The sequence below is a fragment of the Puma concolor genome, chromosome B3 (genome assembly GCF_028749965.1).
Source record: "Puma concolor isolate L17-30 chromosome B3, mPumCon1.1.hap2, whole genome shotgun sequence".
Lineage (NCBI taxonomy): Eukaryota > Metazoa > Chordata > Mammalia > Carnivora > Felidae > Puma > Puma concolor.
The window spans coordinates 22,591,563-22,604,574 of NC_141672.1; the positions used below are offsets into that span (position 1 = coordinate 22,591,563).

The window sequence follows — 13,012 nt, forward strand, 5'->3', positions numbered from 1 at the left end:
ACTCACAGACCGTGAGATCATGACCTGAGCCGAAGTCAGATGCTCAACCCACTGAGCCACCCAGGCACCCCTTATTTTGCCTTTTATAACTCACTGAAAATAGTTTTCAAATTAGTATCTTCATATGTACTCTTCTTTGCCCTGGAAAGAAGGAGAGCACATTTCTAGCCTTTCAGAGCAGGCGTGCCTATAATAATAGCAGTTGCCATCTCTTGAATGCTTATTACCTTAAGTGGCAGGCACCATGATGGGTCCTTTACATGTATTATTTCAGTTCATCTTTGTGAATAACTCTATGCAGCAAGGACTATTATCTCTATTTGTAGATAAGGCAGTTATCTGCAAATAATTTTACAGATAAATGAAGAAATTAAATAATTTGCTCAAAGTGCACGGCTAATAAGCAGTAGAATTTGAATCAAGCATTCTAACTCCAGAATCTCTACTCTTAATCACTAAGCTCTGCTGCCTAATTAAATTCTCCATGTAAAATCAACCAGTGGAAGTTGACATGTACTCACCCTTAACCATGTATGCTTCTAGGCTCAACCCTGGCCCGCTGGTCTTCTCCTGTACTTCTCATTTGGCATTCTTATGCATACTCTTGGCCTCCAGTATATCTGGGAACTGGAGAACTTCCTCCAGTTGTCTTAAGACATCTTGTTTTTGTTTTTTGTAGTCACTTTGAATGTAGCAGGATCAAAACTTAACTTGCCCCTGATCCGTTTCATCCCTACCCAATAACCTCCTCCTTTAGTGTTCTCTTAGTGAAGACAGCCATCTCCTCACTCCCTGAAGCCTAATACCTAGGAGTGTTCCATGACTCCTCTCCCCTCTCATCTACCTAGTCAGTAAGTGATACTGTTTTTGCTTCCTTGGATCACTTGAGTACATCCACTTCTTTCATTCCATTGTCCCCTTCAGGCTACCATTACCTCTCAATTAGACTGCTGTCACAACCTTTAAACTGGTCACCTTGCATCCAGCCTTGTTTCTCTCTATTCCATTTTCCACTCTCTTAATAAAAATGCAAATATGAGCATGTCACTCCTGTTTAAAACTCTTAAGTGAATTTCCATTGTTCTCAGGATAAAGTCCAGGCTCCTTAATTAGATTTGTCAGGCCTTCCTACTCTGGCTTCTTCAGGCCACTTTAGCTTTTAGCCTCTTCTCTCATCCACCTTGGCACTCACACTGCATGTTCTGACATACTGAACTTGTTGTAATTTTTCTACTGTACCATGCTGTCTTTCATTTGATTCTCAGTGCACAAGGTTCTCTCTGTCTATAATACTTCTCCCACCCCACTCTGAAGCAGTTCATCCACCCTCGTCTCCTACATATCCGTGAAGTTCAATATAAACTTCAGTTCCTGACAGGGGAGGCTTTCCTTTTCATAACATAGATCATACTTTTGTTTAATGTCTCTCTTCCTTGCTAGGCGGTAAGTTGTGTATAGCAGAGGCCTCTGCTCCACCTCGTTTCCAGCACCTGGCATAATTTCCAGCACCGAGAAGATACTCAGAGCTTAAGAACAAATTAGAGATATGGTCTTTACTTTTAACAAGCTCGGGGTCTAGTGGAAGCTAGAATATGGAAAAGAAAGAACCTCAGCACGTATGATAAGTACTCTGATAAAATGCTGTCAGATCACAGAGGTGTACATGAGTGATTAACTTTACCTGTATAACTTTATACTACTAAAGAAATTGAATTACAGCATTCAGATAGAAAAAAGAGTTGTGCTGAACAGTGGAATTTGGTTGCATTTGCCTTGTTTTTTGCTCACTAGTTAGCTGGCAGTTTTGCAGTAGACTCTTAACATTCCAAGGTTATCATCTCTCAAGACCTTCAGAGATTCTAAGCTAGATACAGAGCTGGGTAGTCAATCAGCCATGTCCACTAAGTTGACCCACCCTTAAATCGTCCCTACAGAAAATTGATGCTGACCCTTTCATGTTCCCCATTTATTTTAAATCATGTATTTTTGTCTTCAGATTCTAATCATTAGAATGCACAGTATTAAATCCATGAATACCAGAGGTGCTCTTCATGTTTAGAGTTCTTTCTTATCTTTTCAGCTTTGACCGCCATCGAAGGCACAGCACATGGGGAGCCCTGCCACTTCCCTTTCCTGTTCCTGGATAAGGAATACGATGAATGTACATCAGATGGGAGGGAAGATGGCAGATTATGGTGTGCTACAACCTATGACTACAAGGCAGATGAAAAGTGGGGCTTTTGTGAAAGTAAGTATTGTTCAGTAGGAGGCGTGTCCACATTGCTCTAGGTCTTGCATAACATTTTTAAGGCTTTTTTCTAGCCATCCTTTTCCCACCTTGATCAGAAGTGGTCAGTGCTGATGACATAGTTATGGTCCTAAAGACTAGACTTATGAGTAGGAAGCTTGCGGTGTACTTACTTCCAGGCTGTCACTTGGGCGGTGTATCCCACTCGTGTTTTATTTAGAGGTGATTTTCCGTTGGTGTGCACAGGTTGTCCCGTAAACCCTCGGGCAGGCTGCTAAATTAATTAATGTAAAACATTTTTTGGCAATGACGGAAACAGAACATTATGTTGAAGGTTAATTAATAGCACTTAGAAGAAAAATAATACCTTTTTAAAATAACTTTGAGTGGAATGTGCTGTGCTAAGGGAATATTTGGTAGATACAGTATATTTAACTGCCTGAAACGTTAATGTCAGTATTGCCTCTAAAGGCAAGCCGTGTTTTCAGGTAAAACTTTCTGTCAAAGAACAACAGAAAACCTTGAACATACCTCCTTTGTTACCAGGTAACATTTTCAAAGTACTGGTTCTGATAGAATATTTAGGCATTCCTTAGAGATATCGCCAAATATAGTCTACCTTCAGATGTGGGCCAGTATGATTTAGGTATTCCTGTTTAATACATCAAATTTTGTTGTTATATTACAAGAAGTAGTCTCTTCTATTTCTATAAATATTCCTAACAAAATATTCAAATGTCTCTTGATGAGTTCTAGATTTCTGCTAAAATGCTCCACTATAGTAGCAAAATAATTTGGGACATCTATACCAATGCTATGATTTCCAGTGTTATATCACTACACTGGGAAGTACAGAGAACTTGTTAAATCAAGATCTCTGTTTAATAAAAATCCTTTTTATTTTTTGTTATGTAATTAGTCAGATATCTTCTCCTTGTAAAGATGCAACCTTTCAGGTAAGGCTAAAGAGTACTTTGACTACAACAGTATTTTTCTGACTATTGTTTTTTACTCTTCTTCTGTCCTGGTTTTAGCTCACCTTGGTATATAATCATAAGGCCCTCCTGGAATTTTAGTTTGAATTATATAAAAAGTTTTATAATTACTGGCAGGAAAGCACCTTCCAAAAACAGGTTGATAATTGCTTTCTTTACAAGAAAGTGATTTCAATGAGTTTTTTTTTTTTTTAAGTCCTCTTTTGTCAGATAAAGGCCACACACAAAAAACATGTGTCTTTAAAGTCAGATTTGGAAATAGTGAAATATTGTGTTTGTATGACTACCCAACAGAAAATATATACTGATGTTTGATACATAACTGGTATAAAATTAAAATACATTTAAAAGCATCTGACATTTTGTTTTTAGCTGAAGAAGAGGCTGCTAAAAGACGGCAAATGCAGGAAGCAGAAGTGATGTACCAGACTGGGATGAAAATCCTCAATGGAAGCAATAAGAAAAGCCAAAAACGAGAGTAGGTAGCACTACCAAGTCCATTCCTCCCCTAACACAGGCCATTACTGAGATAAAAAGCTAAAGTGTGGTATTTTTTTCTTTTTGAAGTCTACTCCCAAAGACAGGATTTCTTAAGTTGTACTATAAGAAAACCTACTATGTAATATGGATATTAGGGCCACTACTTTTATCAGATTTCAGCTTGTTGGGATTAAAACATTATAAATACTCGTCACAAGAATGAACAATAAGCACAAGGGAACTGATTAAAGCTGTAATGGTTTCTGAGAGCCAAGAATACCTACACTGTTCAGATTTCAAAATGACGTAAAACAAAAAGAATTGTTGTTAGGTGTTTTGTTTTTTTGTTTTTGCTTTGTAATTATCTTGCAGACAAAGACTAGAATTTAGGAATTTGGAAAGAATATGAGATGAGTTGACTGTCTTCCAACATTTTATGTGCCTTACTTTTAGTTTTAGCTGACTTTTGTTATAGTCTGTGCAAAGATTTTAAAAGAAAATTGCCATGGTTATCATTGGATTATTTATTGGATACCACATTATTATAATTTGTCATTGCAAATCTAGATAACTTTCTTAATAGAAATTTTTAAAATTAGACTGTTCTAAAATATTGGAATAACAGAACTGGTACTTTATATAAAAACAAAAGTAGCCAGAATGCTTTCTACATATATAAGTAACACAATTTAGTAGAAATCAAATGTCAGAAGGATTCTATAGAACAGGGAAATTAATTTTTCTACATTTTAGCTTTTGTAAAAAAAAAAAAAAAAACTTTTTCAAGTTTTTTTTATTTCAGTAATCTCTACAGCCAATGTGGAGCTTGAACTCAGAACCCCAAGATCAAGAGTTACATGCTTTTCTGACTGAGCCAGCCAGTCGCCCCAGATTTTGTCAAAAAAAAAAAAAAAAAAAAATATATATATATATATATATATATATATATTTTAATAGTAGTTCCAAAATATTGCTAATTTGTTTTGTTTTGTTTTTTAATTGCTTGTGTTTAAAGAGCCTATCGGTATCTTCAAAAGGCAGCAGGCATGAACCATACCAAGGCCCTGGAGAGAGTGTCATATGCTCTTTTGTTTGGTGATTACCTGACACAGAATATCCAGGCAGCTAAAGAGATGTTTGAGAAACTGACTGAGGAAGGCTCTCCTAAGGGACAAACTGTAAGTGCACTTCCACGGCAGAATTTCTTGGCACACAGCACTTGTTTATTTTCACAGCAGTTTACTCTCGATGGTCTGCCTTCATTTAGTAAGGATGGCTGCGAGGTAGAATATCTTTAAATACTAATTTTGCAGCAGATCATTTTACCAATCTTCTCAGACAGTCTTTTTCCTTAGTCTGAGAACACTTGTGGTCACTTACGGCGTTCTTGAGGTTGCATCTTACCACAATTATATTTGTAGTTTTCCAAATTCAATCTGTAAAGAGTGAAACATGAAGGTGATTATTTTTTTTTTATCTGAAGTCACTCCCCACTGCCCTTTTTCCAAACTTCAGATGCTGCAGCTTTTGGTAATCTTGGTGGTTTTTTAAATGTTCATTATAGTACATGTCCATTATAGGAAACTAGAAATACAAATTAAAAAATACTAAGAAAGTAAGCATCCTATCTGTACCACCCAGATCTGAACATTGGTAACATGTTACTGCATGCACACCCTTCTTGACCTTTCTCTTTGTGTATTTACACTGTGAATTTTTTATTAAAACGAGATGCACAGTCTTCTGTTCCATTACTTGCTCCTCCAGTGAATAGCCCTCACTGCTGCACTCTGGTAAATGTAATACCCACACAGTATTCATAGGGTGTTGAACCAAAACATTTTCTTTATCCTTGTTTTGTCCAAAGCAGCATCCAGCCTAGGACTACACTTTATATTTGGTCTTTATTGCTAGCACAGTTCCCACTTTTCTTTCTTATCTGTGTTAGAAACAAGACCCATTTTTCATCTCTGTTTCCTACAGAGGATGTTACAGCTAAAGGCTGATGAACACAAGGAAAATACTTTTGGCCCAGACTGCCTTATGGGGGGTGTTCTGTATCCCAGACTGCATCACACCAGTTGGTACATGATACCTGCTTAATTCCCCTTGGTAATAGTAAGATTGACAGCTGGATTTAGGGGGCCACCCCATTTCTTTTAAATGCTCTCAATAATTCAGGTTTATTGAAGGTATGGGATATGCTTAAATATAAAATTTCTAGTCACAGAGGAGGTCTGTTTTCAGACTGTGTAAACAATAACAGGAATTGTGACCATAGTTTTCTGTAGGACCGAATACCTAACCAGTCTGCAGCTCTAACATGGTCGTGGTTTAATTTATAAACAGGTTATATGTTAACTGTTCCTCCTTTGTTTTCAAAGCTTTTTTTCCCTTCTTTAAGTCATTTTATATAAAATTCACACATACATTCTTTATCTGCAGACACATTTGGCTCTGAAGTATGGTTTTTCTTCTAAGGCATCTTTTCCCTCTAATAATAGCACCTTACCGTGCCACGGTGCTTTATGTTGTACATTGCAAAACACTCTCTCCGTGGTAATTAATTCTAGCTGATGTAACAGACACAGCCCCCAAATCACAGTGGCTCAGCACTACAGAGAGTTATTCCTTGTGCATGCCAGGGTCGGTGCAGTTCCCCTGCCTGCGTCCTGTCTTCCAGATGGTGACTCAGTCAAGGGCTGCTTCTGCCACATAGCTGCAACCGTCTGAAACGTAGGGCTTTGAGCCATCCTGAAAGGAGAAGTGAGGGCTGGAGGATTCTCTGGAAAGTTTTTAATGGCCACACCTAAAAATGGTTCACATCTCTTTTTGCCGCATCCTAGACATGTGGCCCCACCCAAGAACAAGGGAGGCTGGGAAATATAAAAGAGCTCATAGATTTTGATGAGCACTGGCACGTGATATATCTGCCTTTCTAACTTCAGCTTATACTTTCGTGTCATCAAGGATTGTCCTCAGAAGGCAAAGATTAGAACCTTACCAATGCATGTTTTGGTTGGTTGGGGGTTTTTTTTGTTGTTGTTGTTGTTTTTTAATGAAAAAGTGTGTGTGCTTTAGCATTGTAAAGTGACCTTTCTCTGTTGACCCCTTCAACTTGACCCTTGCTGCCCCTTTTTATTGCTAGGATAGTTTATCTTGGTAGTCTCTTACCATTTTCATTGTGTTTTCTCCTTTGCTAGGTAATGTGTTGATCATTATATCATTATAGGGGCTGTTTGGTTCTCAAAATAGCTATTGATCAAGATAAAGTAAAAGCCACGTTTGTGTTCAGCTTTGTTTTTCTAGTTAATATTTTACTAAGTTGTCTTTAATCTTCAAGGTAGACTATTTGTTTAAAGTTGTATTTCATTGTGTAAAACCTTGAATGCATTTCTGAGTCTCTTTAATTCCACAGTTGTACATACTTGGGGATTCAAGTCTTTCAGCATCTAAAGATTGTTGCGTCTTTTCGTAGTTCATAAAACCATGTCTCTGCTGGATACACTTCCACTAGGGAAGAATTCTTACTTTTATCATTTTATTTCAGGCCCTTGGCTTTCTCTATGCCTCTGGACTTGGTGTCAATTCAAGTCAGGCAAAGGTAATAATATGAAAACTTTATCATGTACAACAATTTGAATTGGGTCAGTGTGTGCCTATGATCAGTTAAGTGTCTTTTGTTCTTTCACAGGCCCTCGTGTATTACACTTTTGGAGCTCTTGGGGGCAACCTGATAGCACACATGGTTTTGGTAAGTAAGATTTCAGGGGAAGACTTAGAAACATTGAGTAGCAGAATGTTTGGGTTTTGAGGAGCCATAACTTTTCTAGCTTTCATGAACAAGATCTGCTTATATTCATTCAGATCAAATATTCAGTTGAACGTTCTTTAAATTCTTATTAACAGATATAACACTTGAATCTACATGTGGATGAAAATTTGTAGAGTCCACAGTTTTTCTTTAAAATGATTAGTTTGGCTGATTGCCCTTAAAATAGAGATCTGATAAATGGCTCTTTTTTTTTTTTTTTTTTCTGTAAGTTGGAAGCTTGTTTGTCAGGCTTGAGTTTTCACAGATTTTACATTTCCTAGGTTGAGTTTTCACAGATTTTACATTTAAGTTGATTTTCCATTGAACATTGATTTGTTTTACATTTATATTCACATGAGTAAGGAGATCATTACAGTACAAGAATCACCTAGAAAGGCACTTAATTCACACTGGTGTCAGAAGGAGAGGTTAAAGGAAAGAGGTTAAAAGAAAGTTTCTTTCTGAGGAAAGAAACAAAGTAACTTTTGAGGGATAAACAGTAGTGAGTGAATAAAAGTGGAAGGGCATCCATATAGCAGAAGCAATATATACAGAGGGACAGCGACAAGGAAACATGGTGCTTGCAAGAAAATACAAGCTTTTTAGTTGCTGGAGAGGAGAATGCCAGGAAGTGCATCAGGAATCACGTAAGTGAACTCTACATCCTGCCAAGGAGCTTGGACCTTGTCTGTGACAGACACAAACTGCTGAAGTAGTTAAAGCCACTGAAAAACAAGGATATTGCTCTAGCTTTCTGAAACATTCCTCACTAGTTCTGAAGCTTTTTTTCCCATTGGTTTTTTCATCTGTGGTCACATTTATTCCTCAAACAGTAATTGAAAAGTTGCTTTTAGATGAATTTTCCAGAAATTTGAAGCATTTATTTTTGTGTGGCAAAAGTATGTTAAATATTTTTTACAGATAACTTTTTTTAATTTACCAATCTTCTTAAATAATGGCTACAGGATAAAAACATGAAATATTATACACGTAATTATACGATAATGCCCTAAGGATTGTGACAGTTGTAAAGTTGAGTCTGTGCTAAACGACTCAAGAGGCTCTACTTTGCATCTAATGTTCTTTGTAATTCACTATCTTCCCCCTCCTTCTGAAATCATTTTTTGCTGGTGTCTTTGCCTGCATCCAGTAATCGTTTGTTTTCCCTGTTTTGCTAATTGTTGCTTCTTTGCTGGTTTAGTAAATCAACCCTGTTTTGGTTAAAATCCTGTCTAAAATAAGATTATGTGTTCTTAGCAAGAGCCCAAGTAATTTTCTTTTACACATTAGATACGCAGAGTTCATGCATAAGGTTCATGGCATCTGTTTTGATTTCTGTGGGAACTTCATTATTTCCTAGTGCTTAGCTATAGTCTAGTTGTTGGAGTTGCCGAACTTAAAACTCAGGATGAATGAGGTGGTGATGTACTGGGATCAAGGAACCATAGAATTACATCCTGAGTGCAGGTGGCTTTCTTTGTTACAACGAGAGCTCCAGTGAAACTGCAGGCTTCTCACCAGAGATTGTCTCACAGGGTTACCGGTACTGGGCCGGCATCGGAGTCCTCCAGAGCTGTGAATCGGCACTGACTCACTATCGTCTTGTTGCCAATCATGGTATCTATTTTTTTTTTTTTTTGCCTTTCACCGTATCAAAAGAAACAAAAACCAAAATGGATTTAACTTTAAATACATCTATTTTTGTTGTACTACTTGAAATAACCGTGACTGACTCTCTTAAGTGGAATGGTCTTTACCCTAGTTGACTAAGAACTTGTGTGTGTATGTGCACATGTGCTTTGGATTCCACTTCTTAAATAGTTTGTCGAAAAAACTAGGCTTCTGTAGATTACTATTTTGTAATCTGTAGATTACTGTTTGCATAAGGTCTGTCAACATTTGACAGCTGAAATGATACTTTTTTCTATGGAAGAATGCTTCTGACCTTCCTCCATGTTATTACTTCGTCCCCTTGTTTCAGTTGCTAGTGACATCTCACTGACAGGAGGCTCAGTAGTACAGAGAATACGGCTGCCTGACGAGGTGGAAAATCCAGGAATGAATAGTGGAATGCTGGAAGAAGATTTAATTCAGTATTATCAGTTCCTAGCTGAAAAAGGTGATGTACAGGCACAGGTATGTATTTAAACATCTCACGGTATATCTTACTGCATTTTATATTATAGTCTCGGGCAAGAACTTACATCTATTGGAAACATTTTTATTGCTCTGATCGATTATTAACTATATATTAGAATCACCGGAGGAGCTTTTTTTGTTTTTTTTAGAGTGTAGGACTCTTGGTACTTTAAAAAAAGTTCCATTTGGGGGGCGCCTGGGTGGCGCAGTCAGTTAAGCATCGACTCTTGATCTCAGCTCAGGTCATGATCTCACGGTTCGTAAGTTCAAGCCCCTCATTGGGCTGTGTGCTGATGGCATGGAGACTGCTAGGGATTCTCTCTCTCCTTCTCTCTAATCCTGCCTGGCTTATGTGCTCACTCTCTCTCTCAAATAAACTTTAAAAAAAAAAAAAAAAAGACATTTCCATTTCCGTTAGGATTCATCTGGGATGTAGACTAGGCATGTGTTCCTAGAAGCTGGCCCCGTGATTGCACCACAGTTGAAAACCATTGCTTGAAAAGAGCAGAGTTTTACAGATGATGAGGCTCTTATTAGAGTCCTCAAGGATGAAAACTGCTACTTTTTTTAAACAAAAAATCTCTGGAACATTTATAATTTCAGATGCCCTTCAGAGCCATTTACTGTTCATGTTTCCTTTGCTTGTCGTAGACCATAATTTCCTCAAGGTCATCAACTGAAGTAGCCCAGTTCAATGCAAATTGTACAGTATATCAATCAAAACACCATGTATAATTTGTTATTTCATGGATTATTTGATAATCCTAAAACAAAAAGGAGAACTTCAACATCTGCCTGTTTTTTTCTATGAAATTTAACAGATCTTTTCTGATTTAGAAATTTAGAGATAAACATTAGATGCTTTTTGAGAACAATTAATTTTGAGACTTAACAGAAGGGAATCTTAGGTTTAAAAAACAAAACAAATAAACAGAAAAACGGGCCACCTGGGTGGTTCAGTCGGTTAAGCGTCCAACTTCGGCTCCAGTCGTGATCTCACAGTTCGTAAGTTCAAGCCCCGCATCCAGCTCTCTGCTGTCAGCACAGAGCCCACTTCAGATCCTCTCTCCCCCTCTCTTTCTGCCCTTCCTCTGCTCTTTTTCTCTCTCTTTCAAAAATAAATATTAAAAATTTTTTAAATTTAAAAGAAAACCTGCAGTGGAATACCTAAATCTTAGCTTATGGAAATTATAATAGTTATCTTGTCTAATTAAACATCTTTCTTTTATATGAGAAACCAGTTAAAATTCAAAACCATCTAAATGCCTCAAAATAGGGAACTACTTATTTCAAATATGACACTTCCATGTGATGGAATTTTATGCAACCATTAAAAAACTATGTAGAATATAGAATACTTCAGTGTATTCAGTGGAAAACTCAAGTGAAAAAAATCCATATGTGGTATTATGTATCATTTACTTTTTTTTACTACTTGAATTATGACCTTAATATAGAAAAGTACATAAATCTGAAGCATACAGCCCCCTGAATTATCACCAAGTGAGCATCCTGTGTAGCACAGCTAGCATCCCGGAGCCCCCTCTTCCCCAGGGGTAACCCACTGAACTGACTTCTAACACTATGGATTGGTTTGGCCTGGTTTTGAATTTTATGTGGAAAAAAAAAAATCCTACATATTTTTTGGAATCAGCTTGTTTTGCTCAGCATTGTTTATGAAATCAATCCATGTGTTTTCATGTAGCTGTAATTCATTTACATTACCCTGTGGTTATTTCATTGTATGAAATCCCACAGCTTACCTACCCACTTTACTCCTCCCCAGATTCAGGCTATTGCAAATAATGCTCTGTGCATATTCTCTTGCATGTCTTATGCCAGTACTGTCTTAAATTTCTGTAGCTTTAATGGATCTTGATATCTGGTAGAATACATTCTCCCGCTGTCATATTCTCAATATTCTCTCATATATTCATATGTGACCCATGTGTAAATTTAGAAGTGAATTGCTTAGTTTTCATATAAATGGGGATTTTCTCCTTTTTTTGTTGAGTTCTAGCTTAATCCACCATGGTCAGAATATACTCTGCATGATTTCAGTTGTTTGAGATGTCCTGACACTTGATTTATGATCCGTCACTTGGTCAGTTTAGGCAAATACTGTATGCTGAAGAGAATATGAATTTTCCAGTCTTTGGGTATAGTGTTCTTTGTGTGTCAGTTGAGTCATGTTTCTTAATGCTATTGTTCATATCTTGTGAATCCTTACTGAATTTGTCTGCTTTTTCTGTCCAGTGCTGAGACAGTATTGTTTAAATTTCCCATTGTGGTGTGGATTTGTCTCTGTCTTCTTGTAGTTCTGTCAATTTTGATTTATGTATTTTAGGCCAGGTGGAGTGCACTTAAACTTAATATTGTTATCTTTTTGTTAAACTAGTTTGCACATCATGAAATGTTCTCTTTTTATGTCAAGAAATATTTTTTGCTTTTGTACTCTGCCTGCTTCTAGCTATGCCACTTTCTTTTGGTTAGTATTTACATGGAGTATCTTCTGTATTCTTTTGTATTCAACTTCTTGTGCTTAAGATACGTCTCTTGGAAGCATCAGAAGACTACTTTTATATCTTTATCCATTCTGACAGTCTTTTAGTTGAAAGTAGTTTGTGATATATTCAAGTTTAAATTTTCTATCTTGCTTGCCTTCTTTCCTTAATGCTTTTCCATGCTTCTTTATCTCTCCTCTCTTACCTTCTTTTGGTTTGAGTGTTTTTGCTGTTGCTTCTCCTCCCTTCTACTAATGTGATAGTTGGACTTTGTTTTACTACTCTTTTATCAAAGTTTAGTATGAATGAGCACTTTTTACCATTTCTTGGACAGTGCAAACTTTAGAGTACTCTGTATGTTTTAATTCTGTCAATTTTTGAATTCCACAAGATATTATTTTATACAGTCCATATAATTTAGATTACTCACAAATTTAACTTTCCATTGCTCTTTATTTCTTACTGCATCTTTAGGCTTCCCAGGATAAATTTCCTACCTCCTAAAGCACATCCTTTAGTGTTTCCTTTAGAGTAGGTTCCCTGGTGACAAGTTCAGTTTTAGTTTGCCTGCAATAAATGTTTTATTTCAGAAAGATGCCTTGTAATTAAAAGCAGGCATTTTCAGTTCTTAGAAAATGTAGGGTTAAAGTAGAGTAATATCTTCAGGAGTTAAGACTAAGTCTTTAAATTTTTGAATGATGAACAGAAACCTTTTTGTAATTGTAATTACACACCAGATGCTACCATTTACTTCTCATTTTTGTTAATTTTCAGGTTGGTCTGGGACAACTGCATCTGCATGGAGGCCGTGGAGTAGAACAAAATCATCAGG

General features: G+C 36.8%; 1 protein-coding gene across 1 annotated transcript in view; it reads left to right on the forward strand.

The window, feature by feature from the left end:
• Positions 1-13,012, forward strand: part of SEL1L (SEL1L adaptor subunit of SYVN1 ubiquitin ligase) — a 53,583-nt gene that overhangs the window by 20,214 nt on the left and 20,357 nt on the right. Inside the window, exons 4-11 of the mRNA XM_025918923.2 lie at positions 2,081-2,248; positions 3,616-3,721; positions 4,739-4,901; positions 7,274-7,327; positions 7,418-7,477; positions 9,073-9,154; positions 9,519-9,673; positions 12,955-13,011. Of these exons, the coding sequence (XP_025774708.2) occupies positions 2,081-2,248; positions 3,616-3,721; positions 4,739-4,901; positions 7,274-7,327; positions 7,418-7,477; positions 9,073-9,154; positions 9,519-9,673; positions 12,955-13,011 (845 nt within the window). The remainder of the gene's footprint in view (positions 1-2,080; positions 2,249-3,615; positions 3,722-4,738; positions 4,902-7,273; positions 7,328-7,417; positions 7,478-9,072; positions 9,155-9,518; positions 9,674-12,954; position 13,012) is intronic.